The sequence below is a fragment of the Mobula birostris genome, chromosome 31, assembly GCF_030028105.1.
Source record: "Mobula birostris isolate sMobBir1 chromosome 31, sMobBir1.hap1, whole genome shotgun sequence".
Classification (NCBI taxonomy): Eukaryota; Metazoa; Chordata; class Chondrichthyes; order Myliobatiformes; family Myliobatidae; genus Mobula; species Mobula birostris.
The window spans coordinates 32,113,614-32,131,915 of NC_092400.1; the positions used below are offsets into that span (position 1 = coordinate 32,113,614).

Here is an 18,302-nt window from a genome sequence, read left to right on the forward strand (position 1 = left end):
CATTATCTGCACTAGCTGTCTGAACTGATTTTGATCATTTACAGTCGAAGAATATGGCAGTGTAAACTGGATGAATTCCTCCCTTCACAACTATTATGAACTAATACAGCTTTATAGTGGTGTAGCAGTATTGACAGTGTTCTAACTTGTTCTGTAGTTGTTACTCAGTTAAATGGTAGTTTGTCTTTTATATACCTTTTTAACTATTTCCACGAAACTTCAGCTGCTTGGGCCAGCTGCTTACTAGTGCCAAAATGTACTGGTCCTAATGTGTCCCAATTAACTGGAATCCACTGTATATACTTTGGTTTGTAGAGATTTCAGTGCCGCACCAACACGAAAACCAGGGAATTGAGGCAACTTACCACTGGGGAGTCTACCATAAAACAGAAGCCCAGTGAAGATTTATAAGATTTGTGGTCTTTGCAGAAATTCTGAATAGAGTGACATTTATACAGTGAAGGGTCTTGGCCCAAAATGGCAATTGAACTTTTTTCTAGAGATGTTGCCCGGCCTGCTGAGTTCCTCCAGCATTTTGTGTGTGTTCCTTGGATTTCTAGCATCTGCAGATTTTATTGTGTTTGTGATTTGATTTCTATACAGTGAAGTATCAATTAATATCCAGGTCAATATGCTTCCTCCTGACACAGTGAGAAAACGTACAAGTGGGTTATGACATGTGGAAGAAAAGTATTGCTCATGTTAGTGGAGAACTTTACTTCAATTCTAAATGAATAAATCTTAGTTTATTAAGACAAATCAATTATGTCCTTAAGTCCAGACCTGTGTTGCCATCTTGATTATTTATAAAAACAGCCAAGTTGTACTAAATATGATACGGTACTACATCACTGAAAGCAAGGACAAGAGCTTAAGTTAATGTGGATCAATATTTTCATGACAGGCAATTGAAAAATAAAATTACAAGATTATAATGTTGTAAACAACCTGCAGTCTCCCATTTGGGGAAGACAGATTAAATGGTACCTGGAGTTTTAGGACAGAATTTCTAAACTGCCACTATTGGATTATTTTCATCATTCCAAACATTTCTTTTCTCTGCATCCAGCAGTGCCTTTTGACACAAAGGCACTCAAAGCATTAGACTCAAACCTCTTAACGTCTCTCTATAACTGGTTACTAGAAGTACGGTAATAAGGCTGGTATATTATCTCTCTCTTGCTCCTCTTCATTACAATTCAGCATAGTGCAGGATATTTGACAGACTGCAAATGATATGAGCTAAGCTGTTCAATTTTATGAATAAGGATGAGCTCTTAGTTTTCCTGAGAGACTAGTGCTATTGCTTATCTGTAGTTCTGCCACAGTGACTAAGGAGAGATCATTCCTGAACCAGTGTAATTATCACTGAATATTACTCAAAGTGCCTTGCTGCCTTTCACTTGAAGGGAAAGCTCTCACTTAAGATTCTTCTGACATCTGGGCTCAGCCAAATGGTTGCACCTCATTGACGCATGAAGCACTAAATGAACGTTGACTTTTACCATAACAAGCAGTGTCAGGAATCTGTCACAGAATACACACTGTCAAATCCTATTTATATCAGAAACTACAAAGGCATGGTTTTCTCCTTTTTTCCATTTTCAGTAGGCATTCCTTTTAACTGAAAAACTAAACAAGCACATTCACTGACAGTTGAAAAATATCTACCTTCATCAACTCAGTTCTTGGCCTCATTAAGTTTTCTAGATGGGCAAGCAGATTCAAACTTCATAGAACAGTGGTTGGGTTGAGTTGTTCTCCAATCTTGGCAAATCGTTTGCAAGCATTTCATCACTATACGTGGAGACATCATCAGCACACTGTTCACTTGTGGTGTGTCCTCTGAATGCTTGGCCTTTATATACTTATCAATCAGTTGACTGGTCATCATTATGGAAACTCAATTGTTACGAAGGGAGGGGGTCTCGTCACTGATTGGTTGTGTGGCGAACTCTGTGCATTGACTGGAATTTTGCCCGCATTGGCTTATAAATGGGTCTACATGCCTGTTTATAGAATTGTCTGCAGCAAACCATGCTTGTGGGAATTCTCTAGCATGCCACGTTCGCTTACGCCTGTTCATATAACAATTAATAAGGAACCTCTGTTGAGGTGATGCATTTTATGATTGGATAAAAGATTACACGTTGGAAAGCTGCATGTACAAAGCAATATAGTACAGTGCTGGACTCAGGCACCAAAGGAAAGGACCTGCTGTGGAAAGAACTACCAAGTGCTAATGCCATCTGCAAATACCTGAATTAGCACAGAACAAAATCAGCTCTCAGTAGTAGATTGCAGAATGTATCAAATCAACTGAAATTAGCTATGATGTACTAACGCTATCATAGCACCAGTGACCTGGGTTCAATTCCGCCGCTGTCTGTAATGATTTTGTACATTCTCCCCGTGACCATGTGAAATTTTTCCAGGTGCTCCAATTTCCTCACAGTTCAAAGACATACAAGTTAGTAGATTAGTTGATCTCCTGGGTTTAATTGGGTGGCACAGGCTTGTTGGGCCGGAAGAGCCTGTTGCTTCTCTAAGTAAATAAACTTCCTTCTATCAATGTGAAACAAAGGTCAATAATCACCTACAAAATTCAATTAATTAACTCTTTATCAAACTACATTTCTAAAATTGGAGCTCAAAGTAAGCAAGGAACTAACCATATACAAAGCCATCTTAGTTTACTTCAGATGGCATTTAAATGACACGTCAGTGTAACTTTGAACACGGGAACCCTTGCAACAGGATAAGCATTTGTTTTGCAAATTTTCCTTATGAATGCCAAAAATTTAAATACCTTATTTTATCTATCTTTCCACTTTGAACGATGGGTTATTCCAATCTTCGAAGAATTATTTTGAATAACTCACATGCCTGCAATGGGGCTGCTGTAAGTCCTTATAATACACATGAAAGATAAACTGCTATTTAAATTAATTTTGCCAAGAGTATTTATAATTGGACGAGGCCAAAGAAAGCAAGATTGCATTTGTTGGGTGGGTGGACAAATGGAAGGGCAATCCTGTTAATTGAGTTGCTTTTCATTACTGGATAAGAATTCCTGCTGGGATTAATTAACAACAGGAAGGTGGAAAGGATAAATGAGACTTGGCTGTGATGCACCATAATCACCTTGGAACAAACAATGTACAGGCTATTCATGCTCAAATGTTTGTGACTGGAGGGCTATTTTCAAGTCAAACAGAAAATTGCAGGACAAAATTGTTGCTAACACTTCTGCACACAGAAGGTACTGGCAGATAGTGGCTGATGGGCATTTACAGTGACACTGAAAAAAAGTCTGACATCCAGCTGCCAGAGGATTTTGTGAATGTCAAAGGGTCAAGATTTGTATTGGTGTTAAAGAACCTGATGTCAGCTTGACCACTTAGGGAGAATCTAAGACATCCATTTTGTTCTTTAATTTTATCTTTAAGGACACTCCCAAACACCCTCCCCAATTGCTCTCAGCCTACGCCTTCACCTGCCTGATCCCGTTGCACTCTCCGAACCAATAAGTACAAGATGCTCTCTTTGAAACATCCCCCATCCACAATGCACAGTCTTCTCCAATCTTCTCAATCCCATGATGGACTGTCCATCACTAAAAATCAATCATTACCACAAGAAATTCTGCAGATGCTGGAAATCGAAAGCAACACACGCAAAATGCTAGAGGAACTCAACAGGTCAGGTGGCATCTATGGAAATGAACAAACAATTGATGTTTTGGGCAGAGACAGTGAAGAAGGGTCTCAGCCTGAAACATTAACTGTTTGTTTATTTCCACTGATGCTACCTGACCTGCTGAGTTCCTCCAGCATTTTGTGCCTATCTCTCTACATTATGATCCTCTCCAGTACACCAACCATTTGCTCTCACAGTACTATTCCCTCTCTACATCCTACAACCATACAATTCTTCCACCTCCAATCACCATCAGCAACTGACCCACCTCCTCTGCAATTCCTTAAAACCCTCTCTCCAACAATGACACCCCCCAAAACCTGGAGTCAGCTCTGCCGGACTGGATGGATCAGATCTACAGTGAGAGCTATCAGGAAAGTGGTACTGCAACACTCTGCGGAAAGCAAAGGGTATGACAAAGCACAGAAGTCACGGTCACCCACTGCAACCATATCATCGACAGATATCTACAAAAATCAATTCCTTTCAATCAGGTCTGGTTTGTTCATTATTCAGTTCTCACATTGCTTTGTCAGCAAGGTCCACATTTAGTATAGTAACACATCACCACCCTCCATAGATGCTGCCTGGCCTGCTGAGTTCCACCAGCATTTTGTGTGGATCACAACAGATTAATTTCCAACTTTGGTTCAGCTTGGCAGTAAGTGAAATACTAAAAATGACCCAATAATTACAACATTTGATTTGCTGAGTCAGGCCTGGGCTTCATCCTGATAAGATGGGGTTTGCTTCAAACCATGTTCATAACTACTAATGAAGCATTCTTGAAGAACACAGCCCATTTCAAGCTTTTGAGACTTCATTCATCCATCTGGTATAATAATTCTGAAACATTTAAATGTGGTTAGTTCCACAATCTTATCCAAGGGAATAAAACCAGAAAATGCTCAGCAAATTTCTCTATGGAGAGAGAACCAGATTAACATTTAATCATGCTGAATGTTGCTTCTCCTTTCACATATGCTTCCTGACCCATTGAGAATTTTCACTTTCCAACTTTCACCAACCCAGTAACTGCAGTCTTTTTTTTTTGCCTCTCAGGCAGGTAATGCAATTACATTCAAAGCTCACCGCAACAGAAATATAAATCACCATGGAATGGGGTAGTTAGAGAGAAACAAACTTTTTCCATTTCCCTTATGTAAGAAAATATGAAATGAAACAAGTATGAAGATATTACATTCCTCTGAGTCAGTTAACACTCATTCAACCTCAGAGTGGAACAGAACTCTTGAAATAAAAGCGACATGCAGACTGTAACAACGTAATCAGCGAGTTGTTTTGTTTTGTTAGTCTCCCCTCTTACTGTGGCATGTTGAATTGTCGGGTGAACAATTAACTCCCCTCTTGTTGTGGAAAAGAAGAGAGAGCATGTGGCATGTTGAATTGTGGGGTGAAGAATTAACTCCCCTTTTGTTCTGGAAAAGGAGAGCGAGCATGTGAAATGTTGAATCGTCGGGTGAAGAATTAACTCTCCTTTTGTTGTGGAAAAGGAGAGCGAGCATGTGGCATGTTGAATCGTCGGGTGAAGAATTAACTCCCCTTTTGTTCTGGAAAAGGAGAGAGAGCATGTGGCATGTTGAATTGTTGAGTGAACAATTAGTTTTTTTTTTAAAATCGGACTGCAGTTCATGGTCTCTCTTCGGGGACTTTGCTATTAGTGGGAGCTGGTACTTCCTGCTGAAGTAAGTGGGGAGAGGGGAGAGGGTTGATGCTTTGCTGCTGCTTGTGCATGTGAGAGGGGGTGAGGGGGCTTTGGGGTTCTAACGTTTTACTGTCATTCATCCTTTGGAATTCTCTCCTGTTTTCATGGATGTCTGCGAAGAGCAAGAGTTTCAAGTTACATTCTCTGTTATTAAATGGAACCACTGAAATATGAATTTCATGGAAATCCACTACCGCACAACTATTCTTAATCCTCTGTGCAGGCAGGGGCATGGACTACATTAAAAATTTGAGTAGACACCAAGAGTCTAGGATTTTCACACATAATATCCCAGGAATAACTAAAGTAACAGAGGTAGAGAACGCAGGATGATAAATTAGTTTCTCCAGGATTCATTTTTGTGTTTCAGATATGCATTAGAAGTGAAGCTTGAAGAGTTTCAGTGATCCAGCATCTGCCTGCTACTCTGTGCACTTGGTATTTTGGTACATCAGAGAAGAAATTTTAAAATAAATAAATATTTAATGCTTTCACATCACCTCTGACATAATCAATGACCTCATTTTAAATGAAAGAGCAAAGAAAGTTCTAATTTAAGTACAAACAACAGTGTCTCAAACTAATCACACAGTGACTGCTCCTAACAGTGGCCGTCCTTTCACATTGTAAACAAAAATGTCAGACACCACTCATTGTTCTTTATAAATCTTATTATAAACTGTTTAGTGGGCTGGGTACAAACTTCAGACATCTTCAATTATATACTACTGAAATTCTAAATAAAGCTATTATCTCATGTGAACTTTGACCAAGTCTGCAGCCTCCAAAAACACTGCACGATGAACAATTATGTCTGCCTTTGATCCTCTTACCGTACAGGCCCGCTGATCCCAGCTCCTAGCTTCTGGGTCCAGTTGATAGCGTACTCATCTAATATGGAAGATTCCTGTGAAGGAAGAGTACCTATTAGCATCAAATGACAACTTAGTTCTCCGCACAGAGGCTAAATTATTGCAGATCAGCTTTAATCTAACACTTGCATTGTATCGTTCCAATCAACGTAGAAATCACTTTAAAATGAGAGATTATCTTCACCACCAGAGTGAAAAAAACTATTTTCTAACTCTTTTAATGTTACATCATTAATCCTTTCTCTGTTTTCTATTATACAGTTTAAGAACTGTCAGAAAAATACAGCAACATGGGGCTTTGAGAGCCCAAGGGAAAGAATTACAAGGCAGGAGGGAGGGTACTGCATTCAAGGTATCAAGGTTGTTAAGCAATGAAGTACCAATGTTTGGGAACATGGTGTAACTAGAGTTAAAATATCTTAGCTGGAGCAAAATAGCTTGGCCCATAAGATAGTTTGAGGGCTGTAACTCGTAAGATTTCTAGGAACTTTAACACTGGGGATAAAAGATAGAAGATCAGCTAGCTGGCAGGAATACAGGGGCCCTTTTCTGGTTGGCTATTGGTGTTGGAACCTCTTCTTTTCACATTATACGTCACTGATTTGGATGACGGAATTGATGGCTTTGTAGCCAAGTTTGCAGACGAGACATGAAGATGGTGGAGGGGCAGATAGTGTTGAGGAAACAGAAGGACTTGAACAATTTAGGAGCATGGTCACAGAAGTGGCAAATGGAATAATGTTTGGAAGAGTATGGTCATGCACTTTGATAGAAGGAATAAAGGCATAGACTATTTCCTAAATGACAAGATTCCAAAATCAGAAGTGCAAAGGAACTTAGGAGTCCTTGTGCACGTTTTGCCCTTTAAAGGTTAACTTGCAGGTTGAGTCAGTGGTAAAGAAAGCATAGGCAATGTTAGCATGCATTCCGAGGGAACTAGAGTATAAAAGCAAGGATGTAACGCTGAAGCTTTATAAGCTACTGGTCAGAACGCACTTGCAGTATTGCGCAGAATTTATTAATTTAAGGTAACACCAGGGTAACAGTGGCGCTAGGCCTGTACTTGCTGGAGTTTAGAAGAATTGGGGGGGGGGGGGGGGGCGGGTTTGTCTCACTGAGGACTATCCAATAGTAAAAAGCTTAGTCAGAGTGGCTGCAGAGAGGATTTTTCCTATAGTTGAGTCAAGAACCACAGGGCACACCTCAGAATACAAAGCCGTTCCTTTAGAACAGAAAGGAGGAGGAATTTTTTTAGCCAGAGGGTGGTGAATCTGTGGAATTCTTTGCTGCAGACAGCTGTGGAGGCCAACTTATATTTAGAGCTAAGGTTTATATGTCACCAATAAGTAAATGAGTCAAAGGTTATGGGGAGAAGGAAAGAGAAAGGGGCTGGAGCCGGTGGGGGGGGGGGGGGAGGAATAATAAATCAGCCATGATTAACCATTATGTAAACACATTTGTCCTGAACTTGATGATTCTGAATGACCCCCTTTCATAGTCATAATCATATTTTATTGATCCTGGGGGAAGTTGGTTTTCGTTACAGTTGCACCATAAATAATAAATAGTAATAATTGAGCATTTCATGCTCAACCACAGATTTGCCTACAAATGGGTGTTCTCCACCTACTTTTGCCATACTCTGTCTTGTATAGAAATCAGTCTATCGCAATTTGAAACCTTAATTTCCAGTCTAACCTTGCTCTTCATCATATCTCGAAGGTTTATATCTTTATGGTTATGATCGCTGAAATGTTCTCCCAATGACCTACCAGTTGGAGATAAAAATACATATCATTTGCTATCAAATGTGATGAGCCGGAAGTTCTTTATATTAAAAGATCACTTAGCAAAGGGATTGGTGTACGTATCAATCATAGAGATGCATCTGTTTTTTGGTGCCTTTAAATTATGGGCTTGGAGGAAATTGCTCCCTTGGTGATAAAGTATCTTATTAGAACAACCATCATAAACTGGTTAAAATTCCATCATTAAGGATCCTCACCATCCAGGACATGCCCTCTTCTCATTGCTACCACTAGGAAGGATGTACAGGAGTCTATTGTCACAGACTCAAAGTTTTAGCAATAACTTCTTCCCCTCTGCCATCAGATTTCTCAATGGACCTTGAATACTACCTCACTATTTGCACTACATATTGATTTTTTAATATTTCTTTGGAACTTATGTAATGTACTGTACTGCTGCTGCCGCCAAATAAGTTTCATGACATGTGTCAGTGATAATAGAAGCCAATTCTGATTCTGGGGGCTATGACCTCCTATCGTTTAGCTTCAAGGTCTAAGTTTATATTTTAATGTCAAGAGGTACAATAAAATGGTGCTTTTTTTCTTTTATAGCTGGTATTAAGAATCAAAACTGCTTCCTTCTACATTTGAGATACATTTCCCATCAAATAGCATTTCTTAATGTGCACGTTTCAAGTTGAAATCCTTACAGAATAATAATACATCACTGATAAATATTAGGGAAAATCCTCAATGATAAATTTTGAACTTGCATAAATTAGGAATTGTCAGAATGAATATCTGAAGCTAAAAAGATAGAAACTAGCACCGCAATCAATTCAGTACAATTGGAAAAGGGACAACAGATGAGAAGCCTAATTCACTAAGAAAATAAGCAAAAACAATCACGAGCAACACACATCAAAGTTGCTGGTGAATGCAGCAGGCCAGGCAGCATCTATAGGTTGCTATAGATGCTGCCTGGCCTGCTGCATTCACCAGCAACTTTGATGTGTGTTGCTTGAAATTGCAGCATCTGCAGAATTCCTCGTGTTTGCGTTTTTAAAAACAATCACGATTTTATTTTAAGCTATGAGAGCTTTCTTTGACTAGAATGCATTGCATATATACCATAAAAAATAGGAAGATCAGACAAAGAACAAGAAGAAATAAAAGGGGGCTCCAATTCCCTTGTTTGTTTTCCTTCTCGCAAAAGTCTCCTTGGCAGAAGAGGTTTGTACAATTTGTGTGCTTGCACTTTTGCCACTTTTCTAGTCAATTTAGAAAAACAAGCACATCTGGAGAGCTTTAGATATGCAGAAGCTAGATTTAAAACTAGCAAATCAATAAGTAAATCTCAGGGTTGTATATGGTGACAGTTAGGTACTTTGATAATAAAATTTACCTTGAATGCCTGAACTTTGAAATTGCACCTCAACTCTGAGAGTTGTCAGAATTGACAGCTATCTATTCAAAAGTTAATACTGCTAACATTTGAACAACAATGGGGAAGGAGGAGAAATTATTATTGGGGGAACAGCTTCCTTTCGCCAGGGGCCACAGAGAAATGCTGAAAGGGAAATATGTCTTGTGGCGACATATTGTTGGAACTGTTATAAATTGTGAAAGAAGATTAGGAGACAAAAGTTAAGGACCAGAAGAACAGGAAGCGGGAGCAGAGGGCTGGGAAATGAAGCATTTCCAGAGTTAAAGCAGAGTTGCTATGGTAAAAGGTCAGCAATAATATTAAAGAATGACAGATCCAATATGACTTCTGCTTCCTTTTTTATACTTGTTTAAGACTGAGAACTGAACTGAACATTACTAAACTGTAAGAAGGACCCTGTGGCTTGATGTTTTACATCTTGTGTGTTTTTCACTTTGTTCATTTTTTGTGTGTTGAGTGCTTGATGTTTCCTTTCAACAGGTTTCATGGTGGGTTTTTTACTTTGCGGCGGTCCGTGGGAAGATGAATCTCAGGGTTGCATACATACTTTGATAAAAAAAAAACATACTTTGAATCTTTGAGAACCACATACTCTAATGCAGAGATCCAACATAATGTATTTTCTCACAGCAAAAACAGTTATTTCCCCTAGTGCAAACATTTAAGAACAGCTGTCACTGATGCAGCTAGTTTGTCATCTACCACCCAATAAATCATAAAAGATTAGTCAATCCAAAAGACAACACCAATATTTAAAGGCATCAGAAATGGCAAATGGTGCAGACACCTTTGTTTTATTTTGGTAAAGTAGCAATTGAAATACTGAACACTAATGTGCAAATAGTTTATCCTTTTTTACAACTCAACTAGATACGTACGCGAGATTCCTCAGAATCAACGCCACTTGTACATGTGCAACAAAATAAAAACTCTTTTTAATATCTTACTGTTAACAAGTGCCAGCACGCTGCCAAATAAAGTCATCTGCCCAGCAGTTCAATAATATACCACCAAAGAAAAGTACTTACGTCTTACTAATGACTACTCTACTGTTGATGACTAAGGAATAATTCGTCACAAGTCTTGCAAAGTCAAATGATTGCTAATGTACAGAAAGGTGCTGGAAAAGAGCCAGTAACATCTTGAAGTAACACCACCCACCCTGCTCATGATCTGCTGTCCTACTCCCATCAGGAAGGAGGCTACATACCATCCACACCAGGACCACCAGACTCAAAAACAGTTACCCTTGCCCAAGCAGTAAGGCTGATCAACAGCTTCACTCACTAATCCGCCCCACCATCACTAATTAATCATTTCCTGTCAGCCACCTTATGTACTGACACTCCTGTGACAAGAGTCACTTTACCAAACATCTTTCTTTATATTTATTGTGGGGGTTTTTTGCCGCATTGGATCCAAAGTAATTTTATTCTGTCTTACACTTGTGTACTGGAAATTACATTAACCAATCTTGAAATCGTGTTCTGCCAAAGAATTAAAAACTCTTAAAGTTGAGACAGCTGGTCAACAAAACCAATTCAAGAATATGCTACTTTTAGTAACATAATATAAAGTTACATCATCTAAGAAACTGTTGGACATAAGATTAAAGTTATCCATGTGAAACTTATTCCAATGAAAAAAAACTCTTCCCGCTTCCCCTGTTGAAGTTAACTCCCTGATTTCATGGGGTTCCATAACTCAGCCAAGTAGATAAGACTTTTTTCCCCATGTAACTGGCTCTACCTCGAGAAGAGTAGCACAAATTACCCTACTAGTAGAATAATGGCTGTTGGAAAAACGAGTTTAACTGGACCGCATTTTTGTTCACAATTCTCGAAATCAACGTGCAATTTTGGTAGCATCGGGTCCTCCAAGAATAGTTTGGCAAAGGAAGGTAATGTATTGAGTGTAACCACATTACATTTAAACACCAACATGCAGTGATCGCCTGCGCCTAACTAGCGACTGCGCTTTCAACCCCCACAAAAAACACGCGCACCGAAGCCATCACTTTCCACACTTACCTTGATCACTCTGTCTGCACCGTCCTCGGACATCCTGCCGATGCGGGCCGGAGGAAAGTGGGGAGGGGGGCAGAAGAAAAGGGAGAGGGGATGTAGAAAGCAGACGAGGACTCGCAAGGAGGAAGGTGGGGGGGGGGGGAACGGAGCCGGTTCGGGGGAGGATGAGGACAAGGCCTGGGGGAGAGTAAAGGGTAGGGAAAGAGAAAAATATTTCTCCCTGTTCAATCCAGCTCGAGACGACAGTCGGTAAAAGAGAACATCAAACCAAAGGCCTCTCCATCTCCGGCGTTGATAAGGTAGCGCTCTACGTTATTGCCCTCGCCGGCTACAAGGATTCCCGTAATCCGCGGTCCGCCATTGTTGGCACTGCGCATCTTAGGGAACAGCGCATGCGCCATCGCCGGGCCTAGCACGTCCAGGTTAAACGTCACAGCGTCCCCGGTTGCCAGGGACATTTATCATGGGGGCTGCCGGGATACCTGGCTGCTGTCCGGCGGCGCCAAATCTGTTTTTGATTTTCCCGCTGTCGGTAAATAGTCCCCCAACCTGCAGCACTGCCTAAGAATTCCGATAAAGATCATTGTTTAAGGCAATCCCGTCATGGGTCGTACAAAACAAAACTCTTCGGGTCAATGGACTGAAAGTATTTTATAGAGTGCCATTCAGCCCATTGAGTCTCCGACAGCTTGCAGAGCAATTAATAAAAAATAATACAGGAATAGGCCCCTTGTGCCCACGAAGTCTGCCAAATTAAAACAGATCTCTTCTGCCTGCACACGTACTTTATCAGGAGTTTGAAGAGACTTGGCACGTCAACACCTACACTCAAAAACTTCTATAGTTGCACTGTGGGGAGCATTCTGACAGGCTCTTGCAAAAATGCCATCCCCTTCTCGCAATTCCTCCGTCTCCGCCGTATCTGCTCTCAGGATGAGGCTTTTCATTCCAGGACGAGGGAGATGTCCTCCTTTTTCAAAGAAAGGGGCTTCCCTTCCTCCACCATCAACTCTGCTCTCAAACGCATCTCCCCCATTTCACGCACATCTGCTCTCACTCCATCCTCCCGCCACCCCACTAGGAATAGGGTTCCCCTTGTCCTCACCTACCACCCCACCAGCTTCCGGGTCCAACATATTATTCTCTGTAACTTGCGCCACCTCCAACGGGATCCCACCACTAAGCACATCTTTCCCTCCCCCCCTCTGCTTTCCGCAGGGATCGTTCCCTACGTGACTCCCTTGTCCATTCGTCCCCCCCATCCCTTCCCACTGATCTCCCTCCCGGCACTTATCCTTGTAAGTGGAACAAGTGCTACACCTGCCCTTACACTTCCTCCCTCACCACCATTCAGGGCCCCAGACAGTCCTTCCAGGTGAGGTGACACTTCACCAGTGAGTCAGCTGGGGTGATATACTGCGTCCGGTGCTCCTGATGCGGCCTTCTATATATTGGTGAACCCTGATGCAGACTGGGAGACCGTTTCACTGAACACCTATGCTCTGTCCGCCAGAAAAAGCAGGATCTGCCAGTGGCCACACATTTTAATTCCACGTCCCATTCCCATTCTGATATGTCTACCCATGGCCTCCTCTACTGTCAAGATGAAGTCACACTCAGGTTGGAGGAACAACACCTTATATTCCGTCTGGGTAGCCTCCAACCTGATGGCATGAACATCGGCTTCTCTAACTTCCGTTTATGCCCCACCTCCCCTTCATACCCAATCCTTCCTTCCATCCTTCCTTCCTTTCTTTCTTTCTTTCTTTATTTATTTCCCCTTTTTTCCCTCTCTCTCTCTTTTTCCTCCCTCTGTCCCTCTCACTATAGTGGGCTCCCCTTCCCCTTTCTTTCTCCCTAGGCCTCCTGTCCCATGATCCTCTCCCTTCTCCAGCCTCTTATCCCTTTTGCCAATTAACTTTCCAGCTCTTGGCTCCAACCCTCCCCCTCCTGTCTTCTCCTATCATTTCAGATCTCCCCCCCCCCACTTTCAAAACTCTTACTATCTCCTCTTTCAGTTCGTCCTGACGAAGGGTCTCAGCCCGAAACGTCAACTGTACCTCTTCCTATAGATGCTGCCTGGCCTGCTGCGTCCACCAGCAATTTTTGTGTGTGTTGCTTGAATTTCCAGCATCTGCAGATTTCCTCGTGTTCGAGGCTGCATCACTGCCTGGTATGGAGGGGCTACTGCACAGGACTGAAAGAAGCTGCAGAAGGTTGTAAAACTAGTTGTCTCCATCTTGGGTACTAGCCTACAAAGTACCCGGGACATCTTTAAGGAGCGGTGTCTCAGAAAGGCAGCGTTCGTTGTTAAGGACCTCCAGCACCAGGACGTGCCCTTTTCTCACTGTTACCATCAGGGAGGAGGTACAGAAGCCCGAAGGCACACACTCAGTGATTCAGGAACAGCTTCTTCCCCTCTGCCATCCGATTCCTAAATGGATATTGAATCTTTGGACACTACCTCACTTTTTTAAAAATATAGTATTTCTGTTGTCACACATTTTAAAAATTTTATTCAATATACGTAATTGATTTACTTGTTTATTTATTATGTTTTATTTTATTTATTTTTTCTCTCTCTCTCTGCTAGATTATGTATTGCATTGAACTGCTGCTGCTAAGTTAGCAAATTTCACGTCACATGCCGATGATAATAAACCTGATTCTGATTCTGAAAATCCATATTCCTTCATTCCCTGCATATTCTCGTGTCCATCTAAAACCCTTTTAGACGTCTCTGTTGTATTTACTTCCACCATGGTCCCTGGCAGTCTAGGCACATACTCCTCCCAGTGTTTTAAAAAAAAAAGCGTCCTTCCACACACCTCATTTAAACATTAAATACATGTCTTCCAGCATTTGATATTGTTATCCAGGAAAAAAAGATTCTGATAGTCGAACAATTTGAGCATTCCCATTCGCTATGATCGATTTTATTTATCAGTCCCGATGAAGGGTCTCGGCCCAAAACGTCGACTGTTTATTCATTGTTACGTACCCCGTAACTGGGTTGCCAAACCAGCAGAAATGGATCACTCAGTTGGAGTCTGGATTACTAGAACTAAGAAAGTTTTATTAAAGAAACAAGCAACACAGTACTCTAATCAAAAGGATAATGAATGCAACAGTTCAGCAATGATAAACATACATGTACACAGAATTCAGATAACAGGATCAATCAAGCTCTATTGTTGTCTAGGGGTAAATGACCAGTTTCAAAGTGACGCAAAGTTCAGTTCAATTTAGTTCAGTTCAGTTCGCAGTACTCGCTGCCGTGAGAGATGGACAGTGGGGAGAAGGAGAGAGAGAGCAAAAACGAATGAATATTCAAGGCTTCCAAACAGACCTTCGTGGTCAGCTTTCGGGCGAGTCCTTTGTGATGTCATCTGAGGTCACCGACCATGACCCCTCTGTTTCCAGATACGATCGTTTCCCTGCGGTGAACCCAGCACCCAGGCAAGGTTGGACACACACCAGGTTCCCGCCGATCATGCCTTTCCACCCTGAGCGTCTATGGCTTGATCCCGCGATCAGCTGTCCAAAAGCTTCCCACTGACTTGTGAGAGACGCACCGCTTCCAGGGTCTCGTTACCTTGGGGTATCGTGTGTGTCCTGCCTTAGCGAACCTGTCCCTTTTTATACCCCTGCTGGGGTATCGCCTGTCCATCACTTCAAACAGTTCGGGGTTCAAAGGGGGAGCCGATCTTGACAGCTCTCTTTCCCCTTCATTACACATCTCCAAATGCTGCTCCATTGTTTTCCTTATCTCTCTCTCTCCTGAAGACAGGTGGCAGACCAACTGCTGATCCCACTGGTGCCAGCACAGGGCAGCTACATCTTAATCTATGTGTATTCTTGTCACATCATTTCCATAGATGCTGCCTGACTTCCTGAGTTCCTCCAGCATTTAGTATGGGTTATTCTGGTTTTCCAGCATCTGCAGAATCGTTTGTGTTTATTAATTGCATTTCACCCTCCCACCAACTTTGCAGAATACTAATTCTATCTCGGCCAAAAAACACATCGCACTGGTTCTTCAAGGTTGGAAGCAATTTATACATAACCTGTCAATCAACACATTTTTGGGAGGTGTGAAGAAACTGGAACATCCAGATTAATTCCACACAAGTAGATGAATGATTTAGTTGGTGTTTCAGGAACTCCTGGGGAGGGGAAGGAGTACAAGCTAGAAGGTGATAGATGAAGCCATGTGGGTGGCAGATGAGGGGGGCAGAATTAAATTAGGAAGTGCTAGGTGGAAAAGGTAGAGGACAGGACAAGAAGGAATTTGACAGGAGAGTGGACCCATGAGAGAAGGTGAACAAGGAGGGGCATCAGGGGGAGGTGGTAGGCAGGTGAGAAGAAGAGAGGGAAGAGGTTAAAAAGAAAGGGGCCCACAGTGGGGAACTGAAGAATAGCAGGGGAGGGGGAAAATTACCGGGGGATGGGAAAATCGATGTTCATGCCATCAGGTTGGAGGCTACTTAGATAGAACATGGAGTGTTGCTCCTCCAACCTACAAATGGACTCATCGTGGCAGCAGAGGAGGCCATGGACCGACATGACGGAATAGGAATGGGGATTGGAATTAAAATAGTTGGCTACCAGGAAATCCTGCTTCTTGCAGATGAAGAGAAGGTGCTCAATAAAGTGATTCCCCAATCTACATCAGGTGTCACCAGTGTAGAGGGGGCTGCATCGGGAGCATCGGATACAGTAGAAAACCCCACATTTGCCTCACCTGGAAGGGATGTTTGGTGCCCTGAATGGAGTTGAGGGAGGAGGTGAATGGACAGGTGTGCACTCTTTTTCTTCTGCTGGCACAGGAAGGAGATGAGTGATGAGAGACTCGTGAAAGGAGTGATCCCTGTGGAAAGCGGAGAGTGCGGGGGGTGGTGGTGTGGTAAAGATGTGTTTGCTTGTAGGGTCCTGTTGAAAATAGTGGAAGGTGAGGAGGCTCATGGAGTGGTAGGTGAGGATTAGATTCTGGAATGGTTCCAGAAGACTGGAAAATTGCAAATGTCACTCAACTCTTCAAGAAGGGAGAGAGGCAGAATATGACAAGTATAGGCCAACTAGTCTGACCTCAATGGTTGGGAAGATGTTGGAATCAATTATTAAGGGTGAGGTGTCAGGATACTTGGAGACCATAGTCAGCATGGTCTCCTCAAAGGAAGATCTTGCCTGACAAAACTGTTGGAATTCTTTGAAGAAATAACAAGCAGGATAGCCAAAGGAGAATTGGTTGATATGTACTTGGATTTTCAGAAGGCCTTTGATAAGGTGCCTCAGATGAGGCTGCTTAACCAGCTGCGGGCCCATGGTATTACAGGAAAGATTCTAGCATGGATAGAACAGTGGTGGATTGGAAGGAAGCAAAGAGCGGGAATATAGGAAGCCTTTTCTGGCTGACTGCTGGTGAGAAGTGGTTTTTCACAGGGGTTTGTGTTGAGATTGATTCTTTTTACATTATATGTCATTGATTTGGATGATGGAATTAATGGTTTTGTTGAAAAGTTTGCAGATGATATGAAGATAGGTGGAGGGACAGGTAGTTTCGATGAAGTAGAGAAACTACAGAAGGACTTAGACAGATGAGGAGAATGGGCAAAGAAATGGCAGATGGAATAGTGTTGGGAAGTGTATGGTCATGAACTTCGGTAGAAGAAATGAAAGGGTTGACTGTTTTTTAAATGGAGAGGAAACACGAAAAGCTGAGTTGCAGAGGGACTTGGGAATCTATGTGCAGGATTCTCTAAAGGTTAATCTGCAGGTTGAGTCTGTGGTGAGGAAGGCAAATAGGATGTTAGCATTTATTTCAAGAGGACGAGAATATAAAAGCAAGGATGAAGTGTTGGGACTTTATAAAGCACTGGTGAGGCCTCACTTGATGTATTATGAGTAGGTTTGGGCCCCATCTTAGAAAGGATGTGCTGAAACTGGAGAGGGTTCAAATGAGATTCATGAAAATAATTCCAGGATTGAATGGCTTGTCATATGATGAGCGTTTGATGGCTCTGGGCCTTTATTCACTAGAATTCAGAAGAATGAGGGGTGACCTCATTGAAAGCTATTGAATGTTGAAAGGCGTTAATAGAGTGGATGTGGAGAGGATGTTTCCTTTGGTGGGAAAGTCTAAGACACAGCCTCAGGGTGGAAATGAGGAGGAATTTATTTAGCCAAAGAGTGGTGAAACTATGGAATTCTTTGCCATAGGCAGATATGGAGGCCAAGTCTTCATGTGTATTTAAGGCAAAGCTTGATAGATTCTTGATTGGTCAGGGTATGAAGGGATACGGGGAGAAGTCAGGAGATTGGGGTTGAGAGGAAAATTGGATCAAGCATGATGAAATGGCGGAGCAGACTCAATGGGCCAAATGGCCTAATTCTGCTCCTATGTCTTATGCTCTAAGACAAGGGGAACTCTATCCTTGTTAAGGGGGCAGGAAGATGGGATGGGAAATGGAGGAGATGCAGGTCTTCACCTTGTCCATTCGTCCCTCCCCACTAATCTCCTTCCTAGCTCTTTTCCCTGCAAGTAGAAAAAGTGCTACTCCTGCCCCTTCACCTCCTTTCTCACCTCCATTCTGGACTCCAAACATTTCTTCCAGGTTAGGCACAGTTCACCTGCTTATCTGCTGATGTTGTCTATGGTATCCAATGCTCCTGATGCAGCCTCCTAAGTTGCCTTCATCCAGCCAAGAATGATCTTCTACCAGAGTTACCATGCATCATGAGGAGAGTGGTAGGGCAGGATTTGGGATGTATGTGTCTCAACTT

The 18,302-nt window shown here is 42.1% G+C and overlaps 1 protein-coding gene across 2 annotated transcripts in view; it reads right to left on the minus strand.

Moving 5' to 3' along the window:
* Nucleotides 1-11,905, minus strand: part of mapkapk5 (MAPK activated protein kinase 5) — a 51,635-nt gene extending 39,730 nt beyond the window's left edge. For both annotated transcript variants that reach the window (XM_072248027.1, XM_072248028.1), the window contains exons 1-2: nucleotides 11,523-11,905; nucleotides 6,259-6,332 (exon numbers count right to left, since the gene is read on the minus strand). In XM_072248027.1, coding sequence (XP_072104128.1) covers nucleotides 6,259-6,332; nucleotides 11,523-11,555 — 107 coding nt within the window. In that variant the 5' untranslated portion in view covers nucleotides 11,556-11,905. The remainder of the gene's footprint in view (nucleotides 1-6,258; nucleotides 6,333-11,522) is intronic.
* Between the last annotated feature and the right edge of the window lie 6,397 nt (nucleotides 11,906-18,302).